The sequence below is a fragment of the Mytilus galloprovincialis genome, chromosome 3, assembly GCF_965363235.1.
Source record: "Mytilus galloprovincialis chromosome 3, xbMytGall1.hap1.1, whole genome shotgun sequence".
NCBI classification, from domain to species: Eukaryota; Metazoa; Mollusca; class Bivalvia; order Mytilida; family Mytilidae; genus Mytilus; species Mytilus galloprovincialis.
Window position 1 is genome coordinate 101,555,750 of NC_134840.1, and position 18,207 is coordinate 101,573,956.

General features: G+C 30.9%; 1 protein-coding gene across 1 annotated transcript; it reads right to left on the reverse strand.

The window, feature by feature from the left end:
* Window positions 1-927: 927 nt before the first annotated feature.
* On the reverse strand, window positions 928-18,074 carry LOC143069567 (basal body-orientation factor 1-like). Its single transcript, XM_076244266.1, has 11 exons — window positions 17,917-18,074; window positions 14,846-14,965; window positions 12,770-12,893; window positions 12,277-12,486; window positions 11,756-11,836; window positions 11,515-11,585; window positions 10,793-11,006; window positions 9,621-9,892; window positions 6,920-7,072; window positions 2,569-2,745; window positions 928-2,036 (listed from the first exon to the last, which is right to left on the reverse strand). The coding sequence occupies exons 1-11, from the start codon at window positions 17,958-17,960 to the stop codon at window positions 1,964-1,966; spliced, it is 1,539 nt and encodes a 512-aa protein (XP_076100381.1). The 5' UTR covers window positions 17,961-18,074; the 3' UTR covers window positions 928-1,963.
* Window positions 18,075-18,207: the final 133 nt, after the last annotated feature.

Here is an 18,207-nt window from a genome sequence, read left to right on the forward strand (position 1 = left end):
CCACATTTTTTATGTTATTTCAAATAGACAGAAAAAATATTAGTCATTTCTTATAATTTAATTCTAAATTCCATTTTAAACCTTAGAAAACCATGAAAAAACGTTGATGACGTCATGGTCACAGGACTAAATTATGTCTATGGGCTGATAACAAAATAATGTCAGCCAATCAGAAGACGTGTTACATCCAAAATTAAATTATTACTTTAGAACAACAGTGGAATACTACTGTTAACCTTATTTGAGTCTTCAATGTATTATTGCCTAGTCAATATGTTTGAGGTTATTCCATTAAAATGTATGTGGAGGGTAGAAGGGAAGTTTAATTATTGAATGTGGGTCATGGGTCTTTCTCAGTATGTGTTAAATACCCTTTCAAAATTATCTAAAAATAGTTCTTGGTTGTAGGGATTTTTTTAAAGTCCTTTCCAACCCGCCCACATACATTTAAAATTGAGAATGGAAATGGGGAATGTGCCAAAGAGACAACAACCCGACCATAGAAAAAAACAACAGCAGATGGAATACTCCTTATTTCCATCATTTGTTTTTGTTAATTGTACATGTACTTATTTCTATTGGAGGGCAATCAGGATTTTTTTTTACCTCTGTTAAGTCTTCATTGTATTATTGTCAAGTCAATATATTTGTCTCATCATTTGTTTTGTTAACTTTACTAAATGAACATTTTTTTTTATATTTCTAGTGTAGATAAATCAGAATGTTTTGCACTTACTATAGTCTCTGTTGTCATATGAGGACACCATTAGGAGTAGAATATTACATCAAGTATGAAAGTTAAAAATCCCATAATCTGAAATGATGAACCAGGGAATTGGTATACTTATAAATCACATCATCGACAGGTGTCTGATAAAGATATCAAGACATTTGTATGGGTGAAATAAATAAGTAAAACAAAGACATAATTATATAATATGTTTATCACAGATTTCACATAAAAACAAAAATAAAATAGACATCTGATAAAAATAAAATTTTAAACTATCACATTTATCTAAGGCATAATTGTCATCATCACTATAGTAATTGTTTGGGACGGAATGTTGAAATCTAAAGAATAGGTACACAATAGCAATTCTTCTGGGCAAATCAATAATAATATGGCATTCACTTACATCAAGTAGATGTTCTTAATATAAAGGTAAAAGAGATGTCTCGAGGCAAAGTATCATTAAAAATGCCATCTTCTATGGGACTCTGGCAAGTTTTATAGTTATGTTAACAAAAATTAAAAGTTTCTAAAGTTCAGTTGACAAAAAAGATACAAAACAGTTACATTCATTCCTAAGTTTTACAGAAAATCTGCTCCATTTCACTGAACATTTCTCCACATTCAACTTTCATAATTAACATTACATAAAAAAGATATAAACCCAAACATTCACAATTTTTTTTATCACCTCTCAATGATGAAAAAAAAATGTTTTTCATCTTTGATTGTGTACAATTATAGTTATCTTCTTCATCTATGAGTATAGGATATTATTTTAGACAAGAAAAGGTACACATCAGTCACAATACCCAGGTATAATTGGTAATATACAATCTTTTGATCTTAATGACCAGGGGAGATAACTTAAATCGTCACAGTTAAGCAAATATTTCATTGTTTGTCTTTCCCTCAAAAAGAATACCCAAAAAGTAACATAATATATTTTTGTTTTTATACCAAGTACTCAACTCCCATTCATCTTCCATACTATCCCCATACATTGACACAAAAGTAGATTAAAGGCATAACATTTGTATAAACAAGATTTTTATTACAGCATCCATCTTTATTTTCTCTCTTATGGTGTTCTTTTCTTTAAGAAACACTCAAAATCTTTCTGTTCTATTTTTAAAAGATTGTATCAATACATCACTTCAATTTAAGATAGATAACATTGGTTCATAAAAAGCACAAGTCAGTAAATGTTCAGTAAATGATGTGTTCCCTTTAAGACCCAACCGGTTCAGCTTCTTCCATTCTAGTTTGTGTCAGGAATGTTTCATCTTTAGACTCGTCAGGCCTACAAAACATGGAAAAAAATTATCAACACATTTATGAACGTTAGAATGAAGTGTGTAAACTAAAATAATCCTGGCAGTGTTTATAAAAAAACATGATTAAAATCTAAGAATTGTCAGGCCTACAAAACAAGGTGAAAAATCATTTACAGAGTTATAACTTAATAAAGCAGTATATTGAGGATTCATGCAAAGATTTATTAAAAAAATAATGAATATCATTCTCAGAAATATTTGTGCTTAAATCAATTTTATTTAAACGAAGTTGCTTTTGAATTACTTTTACAATTGACAGAAATGTAGACAGACAAAATCATTAAATCAGTAGAAAAATCATCAAGTAGAAGGCTTTTTATCAGTTTATCACAGCAATGTGTGTTCCCCCTATTTTCATATCATGATCAATATAACAACAAATGTAGACAGACAAAATCATTAAATCAGTAGAATAATCATCAAGTAGAAGGATTTTTATCAGTATATCACAGTAGTGTGTGTTCCCCCTATTTCATGATCAATATAACAATAACATACATTTGTCCCCCAGTGATACTGAGTTGTTGGCTTCTATCTATAGCAGGCAGAGGTGGTGCCTTGGGAAGATTTGGTGGTTTGGCACTCCCATTCATCCTGGCAAACAGATATCGCAGAACTTTCTCTTTCTGTTCCCATGTTAGATCACTGACATCACATTTACCACCAATATCATACCTGTAGAGGGATTAAAGGATTGAATTAGTTCATAGTTCAAATGCAAATGTGATATTTTGTTGAATGTTGAGGTAAAGTTAGATCTGAAATTGATGTTTTAAAGCTGCCTAATGTTGTAAGCTGTTTGTCTACAACCCTCAAACCAACTTAAAACTTGTAATGAGTTGACAGTGTCATACTTTTGTAAAGGAAAATTCACAGAAACTATCACAAGTTAATTTTTTTTCATCTTGGGTTATTTGCACTTACTAATACAAGTATGTTTTGTTTTCATGAATGCTTAATATAACTCCCAAAAGAAAACAGAATTTTCAGTATATAGAAAATGGAAATGAAGCACTAGCACCAAAACTAAATCACAGAAATTCAATTATAGTTCATAATGGATTTTCGTCTAAACACATTCCAATCCCCCCCCCCCAAAAAAAAAAGAATAAATCAAATATCAAGGCTTTCAGAATTTAGAAGTAACTAAAACACTTCTTTATTATGCTCTATCCATTTTTCAATGATTTGTAATAAAAGTAGTAAATATCAGAAAATTTCTATTGAAAACAAATTGTACTAGAATAGAGAATATATATAGAGGCAATGCAAACTACAGCATTTAGCTAACAATATATTAGTTAAATAAATCAAAATAAGTCCTGAGGTGATCTGCTTCCTTTCAAATGATATACTCAATGACTTTTCACCAAGTTTACTCCCCCTCCCGTCCCAATCTTTGTCTTCCCCATTGTTGACTTTCTGTTAGCCTTAATCAGTAAGCAAGAACACTACATGATAAACTTACTTGACTTTTTTCCTGATAATGATTGAAGAGAAGCACAAAGTAGAAAAAAGTTTAAAGATAATATTTACTACAGATATCGTGCAATTATTTCTACATTTGAAGATAACAAACTGCAGATATCGTGCAATTATTTCTACATTTGAAGATAACTAACTATAGATATCGTGCAATTATTTCTACATTTGAAGATAAGTAACAATTATTTCTAGGTTTGAAGGCAATATACTACAGATATCATGCATTTATTTTTACACATTACGTCAAAAGTCTTCCATATTTCATTTACTTTATTTTTCCATTTAAAAGGACCAAACACTTTAATACTTATATATAAATGCATATTTTCTTTTGCCAAATAAGTACACTTTAAATAATTTTCAATTGGGTAAACTAAGTAATCTATTTAATTACCAACAAAATAATTATTAACAGAAAATATAAACTAAAATTCTTGATTTCCGTCAAATATTACACAATTTAACAAAAAGGGATGAATAACTTTTTATGAATATTAAAGATAAAATTGAGAAAAGAAACTACTACAAAATTTATTTTCCTTGGAAGACTTTTGACTTGTCTCTAGTGAAGAAATTAAATATACCATTTCAAAATGAATCTTAGTTCATCTTATTATTAAAATATCATAAAACATGTTTCTAATTATATAAATTATCAGCTTTTAGTATTCAAATAAAAAATGGTATATTTAATCGTAAACATGCATTTAAAATATATATAAAAGTATCAATATATATATATATTTATATTTGTGATAAAAGTTTTGAACTGTAAAGCAGCTTTTGATTTAAGAAATATTAAACTAATGAATACTTATTTATGCACTGTGTACCCCAATTGTTAATGGACAGCCGTACAATTGCTGAGGGGTCACTTCAACTTATTTTATGTCCATGATTTATCTGTTGGAATGTATTCCCCAATTGAAGACAACATTTCTGCTAATGGTGCTACATTTGTGACTATAGCTAACATACAAAGTTCTACCTTTAGGTGTAATACCACCAAATCATGGTACGTCACATCCGGTTGCATACGAAAGTAGGTCTAAAACTATTTCTGTGTCATAAACATATGTCTTGGGTATTTCAAAACACCATTATTTTTTATTTGTGATTTCTATAGAAAATTTTGTAATCTTGAGGTTACATGGTGACTAATAAAATTGAGAATGGAAATGGGGAATGTGTCAAAGAGACAACAACCCGACCAAATAAAAAACAACAGCAGAGGGTCACCAACAGGTCTTCAATGTAGCGAGAAATTCCCTCACCCGGAGGCGTCCTTCAGCTGGCCCCTAAACAAATATATACTAGTCCAGTGATAATGAACACCTTACTAATTTCCAAATTGTACACAAGAAACCAAAACTAAAATAATACAAGACCAACAAAGGCCAGAGGCTCCTGACTTGGGACAGGCGCAAAAATGCGGCGGGGTTTAACATGTTTGTGAGATCTCAACCCTCCCCCTATACCTCTAACCAATGTAGTAAAGTAAACGCATAACAATACGCACATTAAAATTCAGTTCAAGAGAAATCCGAGTCTGATGTCAGAAGATGTAACCAAAGAAAATAAACAAAATGACAATAATACATAAATAACAACAGACTACTAGCAGTTAACTGACATGCCAGCTCCAGACTTCAATTAAACTGACTGAAAGATTATGATTTCATCATATGAACATCAGGCACAATCCTTCCCGTTAGGGGTTTAGTATCATACCATCATAACATATATGAGAAGAACATAACCCGTGTCATGCCAACAACTGTTTTTAGAATAAATGTGTTTAGTTCCGATGCAAAGACCTTATCAGTGACTCAATATTAATGCCAAAATATGCAATCTTTAATGACTTGATAACAGTATCGTAATTATATCCCTTCTTAATAAGTCTATTAACCTTGTACACAGATAGAATAAGGGGAGAAATTTGATTGGTTAACTTACAATGATGGTTATTTTCTTATATGCAATGAAATGTTATGTGAAACTTTTTCTATAGAACTGGACAGGATAAAACTTTACTCATGCCAAGTATTTCTTTATTTGAAACAAAGATAAATTCTGCACAATTTTTTGAAAAGTGCAAATTTAACAAAGACTAATAGGGGAAAATCAATGGTGGTATTACACCTTTACAATGAAGTCACCATGACTGTATCATATTTGAATACAGCTGAATATCAAATTCAACAATTCATTCATTTTTGCCAGCTTATTCGGCAAAGTTTCTAATATAACACAGTAAGTTGTTCCTTTATATATCATTATGTGAAATTAAGATGATTAATAATACTAAAATGTGTGCCCCTTTCTAACGCTAACAAATACACATATTTAAGGAATAAGAACCAAAAATATATCTAGCAAAAAGATGTTTTCTCAGTGATGTTCCCAAATTTATCAAACAATTCCATACATTAAAGATTGTCTGCAGTGTAAGAAAAGTGCAGTCCTAAAATATCCAGTGTGTAATCAGTAAGGAGAAATATATCAAAAACTATTTTGTCTTGTGTTTACAAAATCAACCATATCCATGCAGACATATAAATATGTAACCACTAAACAACAAATCTATACATACACTATATTTCTGTATACAAATAAATCAAATCAAATAAATTATCATATATTCTGTGAGATTGTTAGGTAATACTTTCATGAAAAATAGCAATACAAACAAAAATCTGAGTTGTTTTGCTTCAACCCGACAAAAAAAATTTAAGTAAATACATTGTACTGACAGTTTTTCACTTGGAGTAATAAACAGTAAAATACCAGAAGATAACCACTTTTTACATTTAAATCATGCATGAAAGAACAGTACAGTAAATTTAGAAATTTTTGCAATGTTTTGTTATATTGAAATTTTGATGTAGTTTTCAGAAAAATAAAGCACTTTGTTTTTTAAATTTGTCAACATCTTTTTATGTTTATTAATATCTGAAAACAAAATAATCAATCTGATGTTTATGTCCTTTGTTTAGCAATCTCAATAATAAATGCATGCAAAACTTTCTGAACTCATCTGTTGTTTCAAATGTCTGGGTTTGAGTGTTCCTGATCACGAATCCAGAAAACTTCCTTAAAGCAAAAAACTTATTCCATACTATTTTCTTTTACACTATATGCCTCATATACCATTATTTCCATAAAGCTAGAGATTAAGTCAATATGTAAACTGAAAGTTATATATGCAATATAATTATTAGTTAGAGTTTGAATATAAAGAAAGTGCATAGTATGTAATCTAAATAGCTTCTTTGCATGCTAATTTTAGCAGAATAATTAATTCAGTATCTACTTATAAACTATAAATATGCTAAAATAAGATGTAATCTCCGGTACTTACATTTTTTCAGCAGCCTGTAAATCTGAGTACACGTTATTGGTACTCTGGTCTGACCTATTGAATGTCCTAATCCTTGGATAATCTCCCTTGCCACTGTAAGCGTTCAACATTTTTTGTTGGTAAGCTTTCTGGGCATCTTGTCTGTATTGTGCTCTGAAATAATTCATATTGGAAAATTAACATTGGGTGTAAATTATAAAATGAGAGATTTTCAGTACTTTTAAAAAACTTTAAATTGACATGACCATAACTTCTTGGTTGACAACCTTTACCTTAACCTTTAAACTGAGAATGTAAAGTCTTCACACTATCACATTTTCCTGTTCAGTGAACTGTTAAATCAGGGTTGAAAGTGAAATTTTAATCTTAAAAGTTCATCTATTAATGAACAAATGAAGTAAGGTTCAAGTTGATGTGATCACAACTTTATGATAAACAACAAATCTTATGCATGATATGGGACAGAGGAACAGAACAGAAAACATGATGCACCACTGTTCTCTCATAGGAGGGCGTAAAAACTACTTTCCTCTAAAAGGCCAAGTTTTCTTTATACAGTGAATGTCAGAAAATTACAGCTGTAAAGTTAAATAAAAATTATATTCGCTTAAAATAAATACACAAATCCATATCAATTTAAAAAACAATTACACTGTGATCCATTGTGACAAAGAACATAATAGTTATTAAATTTTTGTGAATTTACAATGATAAATGTGAATATTTTTTAAGTGATCTTAATTTCATGCAACTGTCAATATCTTGAAAAAGTTGTAAAAAAAATAAGACAATACTTCCATACTTACTGCTACAGATATAAAAATGCTACTTTAAAAAATATTGAACATATTATACTATATACATTTTATTATTTAAATGATATCAATATGGTTGTTAAAATGTCACCTTTAAATGAGGTACAATTACAATAACAACGTGGGTGTACATGATGTATATGACCTACTTTAAGATGGAATTATCTCCCTTGGCAAGACAGTGATCGATATTTATATTTACATAGACAGATGTTAATAATTTTTGCAACTGCATACCAAATATCACAGACTTATGATAAGAGATACTTGTTTAGCTTTCTTAATGATAAATGTTACAAATGTTCACAGACAACAGAATACAGTTGAAAAGATTGAAAGATTGAACTAGATAATCTTTTTGAAATGAGGGCCCAATATTGATATAACTGCATATCAGTTTTCATAGTCACTTTTTAAATTGACATACAATCAGTGTTCTCCCCAGGCTGTTTAAGCGTCGCGGTACCCCAACGCTATATTTTTTTACCGTGATGCTATAATAATTCCCGCTACGCTATAATTATTCCCGTGACGCTATTATTATTTTGAAGATGCTATTTTACTTGTCCTCAATTTTGAACTTTCATCTATCATCGATTATGATCATAAAAATTATATATCACCTTTAATTGTAATCCCTTTAAGTCGGACACTAAAGGCAATTAAGAGATTAAATAGCCAGGTGTTAATTGCCCTCAGGGTGATAACTGTTTGGATGCGAATATCCCAAGCTGACACTTGTGACATGACTAATACCACGTGTCTGCAATCATCAATTTCGACATGGAAAAATGCAATCACAAAACAATTCGAAATCTATGTTTTGTATTACGAAATTTCAAAGATTAAATCGATTTTTTTTTGAAAAAGGTTGTTTATTTGTGCAACTCTCCAAAAAATACTTTCTTTCTCTTCCGTGAATACGAGAGTGAGAATTTTGGTTTTGAGCTAAAATAAGTTTTATACTTCTTTAAAAAGTTATCATAATTGGTTTAAGTTTATGTTTAATTCATTTAATGCATTAAAAGCGTCTTATTCATTCACAATCTCTCATCAAACAATGCTTATTCTCGGAATCATTTTCGTAAATTTTTCTACGGCCGCCATTGCACATTTTTGTGTAAACTACGGATTTGAACCGGATCAGATATGACAAAAATCCGCATTTTCACGATAATGACAACAGATGGACAGTAAACAGAAAAAATATACCAATAGAGAAAACTACGCATTAATAGACTATTTGTTAGATAACTTTGTTAAAAATACATATCATTTTGATGTAAAGATAAGAAACAACAGGGACTAATTCATTGCCATGAAACAATGAATTTCATAAACATGATAAAAAAAAAAGTTTTTAAATTGATATTTTTTTTGCTACTTTATCTTTACTTAATATAAAATAAAAAATAGTTAATTTTGTGTACTAGATATTTAGTTTTGTATATATACAGGTTACACTATAATGAACCATTCATTCATTTGACTTATTGTTGGGTAACTGAAACCACATATTTATTTTTATTTGGCACAAGAGTAAAAAAATAATTCTGTTACTATAAATGAATAAAGAAAACATAAACTGAAACAACTGTTTTTGTTGTTATAGTTTAATTGTATTCTCAGTTATGAATTGAACAATATAAACTAAAACATATAAAGGAAATAGAGCATCAACGCGACGCGACAAATGACATTAAAAAAAAAATACAGTTATTTTTTTTTTAAAGCAAAATGTGATGCTATCCAAAATTTCTAGGGAGAACACTGTACAATCACAAACTTTGACAATATTTTCTAAGAGAGCCATTGTCCATGTTAATAATGCTGGATATTCCTAGCATAATAATAACATTACTTCTGTCAGAGATATAACTACTTACTGATTAGCATTTATTTCCATTCGTACTTGTTCTAATGACTCTAAGAAGAACCGTTCTAACTCTGTCCTCTGGTCCAGAATATTTTTGGCTAATCGTTTCACTTTGTTCATTTCTTTATTTTTCAGTTCAATCACACGTTGTAATTTAGCTATCTCTATTTTGGAAGCTTCGTTTTCTATTCTTGATCTGGTTAATAAGTCTTTCCTCGTAGTGTCAAACTCTCTAGACATGTGACTCAGTGATTTCTCTAATAATTCAACCTTTTCTTGTAACTAAAATTAAAATATGTTTTGAATTGGAACTTTGAAATGTTGCTTCTAGTTAAGTAAAATACAATAGAAAAATAATCCTCCACATTTACCAGCATGTAAAAGTTAGTTTAATAAAATTGAGAATGGAAATGGGGAATGTGTCAAAGAGACAACAACCCGACCAAATAAAAAACAACAGCAGAGGGTCACCAACAGGTCTTCAATGTAGCGAGATATTCCCGCACCCGGAGGCGTCCCTCAGCTGGCCCTAAACAAATATATACTAGTCCAGTGATAATGAACGCCATACTAATTTCCAAATTGTACACAAGAAACTAAAATTAAAATAATACAAGACTAACAAAGGCCAGAGGCTCCTGACTTGGGACAGGCGCAAAAATGCGGCGGGGTTAAACATGTTTGTGAGATCTCAACCCTCCCCCTATACCTCTAACCAATGTAGAAAAGTAAACGCATAACAATACGCATATTAAAATTCAGTTCAAGAGAAGTCCGAGTCTGATGTCAGAAGATGTCACCAAAGAAAATAAACAAAATGACAATAATACATAAATAACAACAGACTACTAGCAGTTAACTGACATGCCAGCTCCAGACTTCAATTAAACTGACTGAAAGATTATGATTTCATTAATACATGGTATCAAATATGTATAAAATGAAGAAAAATTTACTGGTCATTTCTAATATCTCAGGAATTGAATATTAAGGAGATACCTACCAGTTTAAGGGGAGATAATAAAAGGCACACAATTTAATGATAAAGGTTACTATTACAAAATGATGCAACTTTTCTATTATTAGGCTGTTCAAAATTGTTTTCTATCAATATTCTTTCCTTTTTTGAATTTTCCTTGGACTTTGGTATTTTGGTTATTTTACTTCTTCGCCAATTATTACCTCTCTGATCTGTTCTTTCTGTTTTTTAACTTGAGTAACTTTCTCCTGAATCAACATATCATTTAATTCTTTATCTCCTTTCAAACTTTCATTTTCTTCGTCTAACCTGGCTACTTTCTTCTTCAGTACTTCTCCTTCTTTCATGTGATAGTTCAGAGCCTCTGATAATCTTACATTCTCCTTGTACACCGATTTTGTTGTTTCATCTAAATTACTACAAAAATCAGATACATATAGAATTAATAATCATTTCTATTAGTTACAGAAACAACCCTCTTGATTCTATTGGCGGTCAATTTCATATACAGAAAAAAACAGAGTGGCCAGTGAAAACCATCATTTATCTTTTGCATATTTGAAAACAAATTTGAGTACACCAGTATGTCCATAGTTTGCCCCATAGTTGATATAGATTGTAGTTTTCTGGCAAATCATTTCAGTATTTTGAACTTTTCATCATAAAAAAAGAAGATGTGGTATGATTGCCAATGAGACAACTGTCCCCCAGAGACCAAATGACATAGACATCTTTACCTGTTATAGTAAATTGTTGATTCTTTTTGTATAACCCTTCATCTGGGTTCTTCAATGCAAATATGAAGTTTTATCATTGTCTTTAGTAAATAATGAAACATGAATACTACATAGGTTTAATTGCACACATCTATTGCTGTAGTTAAACGGCTGAATACAACATAAACTATCACTGTAAATATACATACGCAATAGCTTCTGTGTGTGCTCTTTCTGCTAATTCAGCTATCTTTTGATTGGCTTCTTGTTGTAACCTCATCTGAAAAGTTAACCAAGTTTGAATTAAAAGTTGTTTCCCTCCCATCAATAGATGATTCAAATTCAATTATGATGATCAGGCAGGTGTTTTTTTTATTGATAAAAGAGAATATGATTCCTGATTTTACAGATCTTGTATATTTTTCATTAAAGTAGGTTTTTCAGACATACCTTTTCTTCAAAGAATTTCTGTTCCATTCTAGCCAATGTGCCTTTGTGGTCTCTGTTGGCATTATGCATATCATTTTTAATCTGAAAAAAAAATTACATCTAACTAAGAATGCATAATTATACATTTTATTATAAATTCTACTCTAAAACTCTTCAGTCATAAATTAGAATGATAATTACTGATTACAATGCAGGCAGGCACAGTTTTTTTCAGTAATAAGACAAAGGCGTCTAAAATAAATTAACACTAAAATTGAAAACTAAATATAACAGACATTAAGACATTTCCATTACATATTTTTGTTTTATATCAGTGTAAAAAATCAGCAATTATTTTTGGATAAAACTTATTATGGTCAAACACTTAAATTCTGGTTTTATTATGGGTTTTAAAATTCCAATCTGTATACGTTTAATCATGTTATTTAATACTGAAAATAATATAACTGCAATGTGAGACCTGGCAGCATATTTAAACTTTAGAAATATTCACAGTTTTGAACATTCAAATAAAAACTTACATTGTCTAATTCCCTCATCATAGATGTTTTCTGTTTCTGGAAATCAGTCACCATTTTAAGTTCACTTCTCATTACATGTACTTCCTGTGTTCGTTCTTCCAGTTTTTCCTCCAGCTCATTTATTTGTTTACTGAAACCTTCCACAATGTTTTCTTTCTCTTTTCTATGTTCTTTTTTAACCTCACGAATGGACTGTTGCATTTTCTCCATCTGAAATATGTTATTCAACATATTATTATATTTTACAGTAATCAATAAACTCAATTATATTTGTTAAAGACTCAAATTTGATAGAATTGAAAATTTTGGGCGCATTGAAGTCATAACCTGAGACGGCATGTTTAACACCTAGGTTGTAAAGTCATTAATATTAAAAATAACTGACCACAGTTTATATAGAATTTGCACAAATAACTGAACAGAGTTTATATAAAAATGTATATTATACACACCTATAGCAGGTATAGTGAATTTGTACAAGTAATTAACTGACCTGGTTATTCTTTTTCTCTTCATTTTGTTGCAGCAGTGTAAATATTTCAATAGATTCCTGTTCATTCTGTACCATAGAACTTTGAAGCTGATCATTCTCTAACATAAGTTTCTTAGCATGTTCCCTGAAAAATAATCAAGCATTAATCTTACTGTAAAACAAAAAATGGTCTTTCAACTTCAACCATAAAACCTTTTGACAATTTTTGGGGAATACTTTGGATTCTTTTTTATTCACAGGGTATTATTTATTTTTATGCCCCATTTACAGCATTGGCAAAGTATTACCTGCCTGGGAAACCGGGTGGGTTTTCCCAGGCTGGGAAATACTCCCAGAAATGGGAAATACTGGGCATTACTGGGCAATATGATTTTTTAAGCTTATTTTAACACAAAATAGTAAAGTCTTGGTGTAGTTTCATAGTATTACAGCTAAATATATACTTTTATACAGATAACCATTGGCAGTCATTTCTAAAATAATGAAAAATTAAATTTTATTCCCTCCTATGTAGACAGAATACTAGATTTGCACATTTAAGAAAACCTTGTTAATTACCAAGCATTGTTTCAATAATCCATACTTTGAAAAAAAAATTATTGCAATGTTTAAGTGAATTGTTAATTTCCAATGTTTTACATTCATACATTTGTCATATTGCTAAATAAACACCCTAAGGGGTCATGCCATTATTACTTATAGAATTGAAAGGGCTGATTATTGTTACATTATTATTTAAACAAATCTGTATTCTAATCTGAATAATTACTTACTAATTAGTGACAGTACATACACATTATTTAAATGTGATTTTTCTTACATGTATTTGTCAATTCTTAATAGGAGTTATATTTATTTAAAAAAAAGTTTTTTGCTTGATGATTTACAGTTTTACTAATCCAGACAAACAAAAAAGGTTATATATATCTTAAATGTATAAAATTTGTGTTTGATCACTGAATACTCTATAAAATTCAGATCAGTGTTTTATATAACCCAGTATTGCCCAGTATTACCCACTAAAACCCAGTAAAACCCGGGTTTTCCCAGTATTTCCAACTGGGCTGGGCAATACTCATAAAACCTGGCTTTTTGCCAACCCTGCCCATTTATGGACATTATGTTTTCTGGTCTGTACATCCATCCTTCTGTTTGTTCGTCTGTCCTGCTTCAGGTTAAAGTTTTTAGTCAAGGTAGTTTTTGATGACGTTGAAGTCCAATCAACTTGAAACTTAGTATACATGTTCCTCATGATATGATCTTTCCAAATTACTGAACATAGAAAATGATAATGCTGAAGGGGCATCCGAGTACTAGGGACATATTCTTGTTATTTTGTAGGTTAAGATGAATCTTTACTAAAAAAAACTTGAAAATTCTATTTTTTTTAGCCTTTTTACAAAATTTCTTATAACCTTGGAATCAAGTATCCATGAAAATGATTTTTTTCAACCTGGTTTGCACAAGGTGTTTTTGTAATTTTTGTTGGCTGATGTTGAGTAAATGGGGTTTATATTACTAGTTAATAATAACACACTCTGTGTATCACTCACATTATCAAAAGCATTTACTATTGAAAACACTAAGAAGGATTTTTACCTGAATCATTCTGAATATGCATTTATATATTCAATAAGTATAAACATGATAAAAAAGTTCAATTTCTTTTTTACATTAAAGGTTGCAAATTCTTCAGGCTATATTTTTCTGTAACCTGTTCATCATTTTATCATGTTTATACATAAATCCGGCTTTTAGTTTTCTAGTTTGTCATTTGGGCCTGTGTAGAGGGATGTCTCATTGAGATTCATACCATGTCTTCTTTTTTTCATAAGCTAATTTTAGATTGTTTTGCCTTTTGGTTGTTCTGTTTATATTTTTTGCTTTTTATCCTTCAACTGTTTTCATATTTCTAGCTTTTTAACCTTTTTGTCTTGAGAGCATAATATACAGATATATAGTTATTTCCAAAACATGACTGTCATGATTGTGTCATGTGCTAGGAAACTATATCATTATTGTTAAAGATATTATTCTGCTTTGTATATCTTTGCTTCCCATAATTGTAATAATCACCTGTATTCTCCTTTTGCAGTCTCTGCTATGTCTAGTTTGGCTTCCCATACTTTCGAATTTGCTACAGCTAACTTAGCTACTGATTCTTGCTTTTTTGCTCCCTTCTTTCCCCCTTTCTTTCTGCAAAAAGAAGATTTATAATTAGAAAAGAATTAATAAATATGTCATGTAGTGAAAGCAATATATACTAGTGAAGCCTAAACAATTAATTTCTTATTTACTCTCTATTACCGGGTATATATCTTTTCTGCAATTAGAGAATGATAATTGTAAATCAATCATACTTTGGAGATGTCTGCATGTCTGAGCAGATTTCTCAGGATTCAGTATGGCTGAACTTGAAGCTTTAAATTTAATGACTAAGTTATTAAAATATTGCTAATTTCTTTAATTTTTTGGAGTAGTAAAGTGTTGTTACTCATTTGGTGGGTTGTCCACAACCTGTTATTATCACCATAATCGGTCATCCCACTGTCTTTATCACTCTGCTCAGCTCTAACTTCTTCCGGCCTCATTGTCATGAGACTTTGAGTAGTCTAGTAAAATATAGGAACTCAAGGAACACAATAGGCCAGTTCTGGGATATGGTTTTCAGACAAATCTGTCATGTGACTGCCATCACCACGTGACAAAAATGTATGCATAGAAATTTCCAACACATGTTGAGCAAACGGGGAAAAAAGTTTACTTTATATTGCAATAAATATTTGGGAAATCAAAATCTAAAAGGATGGTCACACTCCCTCGATCAGTCATACAGCAATCACGATTATGTACTTACAGAACATTAATTATTTCTATACTACCCTACAGACTGACAATTATGAAAGTGCTGGAAACATTAAATAGAGCAGGGATACATACACGCCTTCAATCTGGTAAATGACGTCATAAAGCTGTGCCAAATTTAACGATCTTTTCCAGTGAAAGACATGATTCCAGAAATGACCTATACCAATTTCATTTTTAATAATTATTTGTCTTTGATATGAATAAACATTACCTGATGATCAAGTTTCTTTTATTACAAAATTACAATTTACATTGAATATGACGTCATATATATATGTATAACTTAAATAAAGTAACAACTAAAATCGCTAACAACAGCAGGGGTCACCACACTTCAAAATTATAGGGAGAAGTCACTTCTCCCTGGCAAACAAACCAAAATCGGAAACATGACGCTATTTCCGTTTCTTTTTTAACAGATTTTGAAGTTAAAATATGTCTGAATTAAAAAAAAAAAAAAAAAGACATACAGACTTCATCCCCTTTCACTGGTAATGCCTGCCTCATATTATGATAAAATATCAGCATCTTGACAAATCGCCCAACTGGCAAATCGCCCCACACCTTATCGCCCCACTTTTTCACAAACTCGCCCCACTTTCTAAAAAAATGGCCCCACTCTTGTTAACCAACTTGCCCCACTTATGAAAAAGGGTAAAATCCCATTGCAAATAGGTTGGATAACATGTCCCACTTATGAAAAGGGTTAAAATCCCACTAAAATAAGGTCTGCCAACTCGCCCCACTCATGACAGATCAGTGATTTTCCTAGTGTTTAAGGGAAGAGGCCCAGGGCCCATGCAATTGGGAATAAAAGTTCGTGAAATGTTGGATTTGCGGAAAATATATTAGTTCATACCAGCCGCGTGCAATTTGGTCCCCAAGAAAATTTTGAAAAATTAAGAGCAAAATTCTGCATTCTGAGAAGGAATAAGTTATAATTGCATAAATCCTGAACAATTTCAAGAAATTTTTAAACAAAATACTACATAAAGACACCAACAAAACCTTACAAAGATGTCTATGTACAATTAGGAATTTTATAGCTGAAAATTGGGGAAAAAAGAGCATATTTCTCATTGGGACAGGGGCCCATATTCAGACCCAAGTAAGAGGGTTGGAAAATCCCTGCAGATAAACCACGAGGGAATTATGAGTGCCAACTCACCCCACTTATGAAAAAAGATGCAATCCCGTTGTACATATGCATGTATATCTATGTCCCTGTCCCACTTCAATACCTATGAAAACCTTAGTGAAGTGCTAAAAAATCAAACTGCTGTTATTTGAAATCCTTCAACTGTATGATCAGTGTTTTCCTTTTTTTCACTAAGGTAAGGTGGGTGTTTTAAAAAAATCACTTGCAACCGGGGTTTTTTTAGTTTTAAATGTCCAACTGGTTTTTTTTTTTATTTACTGTTGGTGCACTTGGGGGTGAATTTCTGGTTTTTTTTTCTCTATTCTTTGTACATGTTGTACATTAGTTTTCATTTAATACACCTAATCGCTATTTATTCCATTCCGGATAAGTTCTAAAATTACACAACTTTTTCATCCAGTTGAAGCTATCTGGGACCCTGTTTAACAATTCACCATGCATGATACTTTTTAATGAGACCTGTTTAAACTACCGTAAATACTTCAAACAAAATATTTTTTTACTTCAATTTTAATTTCGAAAAAAGTGGATCATACTATATCAGTTTCTTGATGATCACTTTCTAAAGTTTTTTCTCCCTCAGCTCACTACTGATGACCTCCATTTTTCGGTCGGTGACTAAAACAGGAAGTTGTATAAATGACTGTTTTTCCCGGAATGGACTAAATAGCGATAAGGTGTATTGAGGCTAGTTGCATTGGTAGACTTGAAAAATATATATATTGAAGTAGATTTTACCTTTTTCAATAAGTGGGGTGAGTTGACATGAGAAAAATTGATTTATCTCTTTTCACAAGTTGGGCGATTTTTTTAAAGTGGGAAGAGTTGGGGGGAAAGTGGGGCGATTTGGTGTGGGGCGTTTTGCCAGTGGGGCGATTTGTCCTGCTTCCTTGACACAATACCGCCATTATACGAGGCCTTTTGTACTCTTTCACTTTGGTCACTCCACAAATAGCATCACATTGTGATTCGCAACTGCTATTTACAACGTCAATATGCAGACCACCTGAAAATGGGTACTTATCAGGGTGATACAATTTACAGCTGACCTACTTTCAATTTGTTTATTTATGTATTCTGTCTTGTTTAGAAAGACTATATTATGTTAAAAGCTATATACCCCTTGCCCTTCTTCCCCTTTCCTTTTTTTCCCTTCTTTGGCATTATGATGATATATAGTTTGTAGCTAAATTAAAAGGAATGCAGATCTTTTGCTTAAATCCAAAATTTCCAAATGGACTACATGATCGCCGCCATCTTGTTGACAATGTTATGGTTACAGTGGAGTCTCGTCAAACGAGATAAATCAATACTTGTAACAAATGAGTTATGATACTTTTTTAGAATGGTTAAAATAAGATGTAAATTTAAAAATATATTTATAATAAAAAACATTCTTATCATTAAAAAA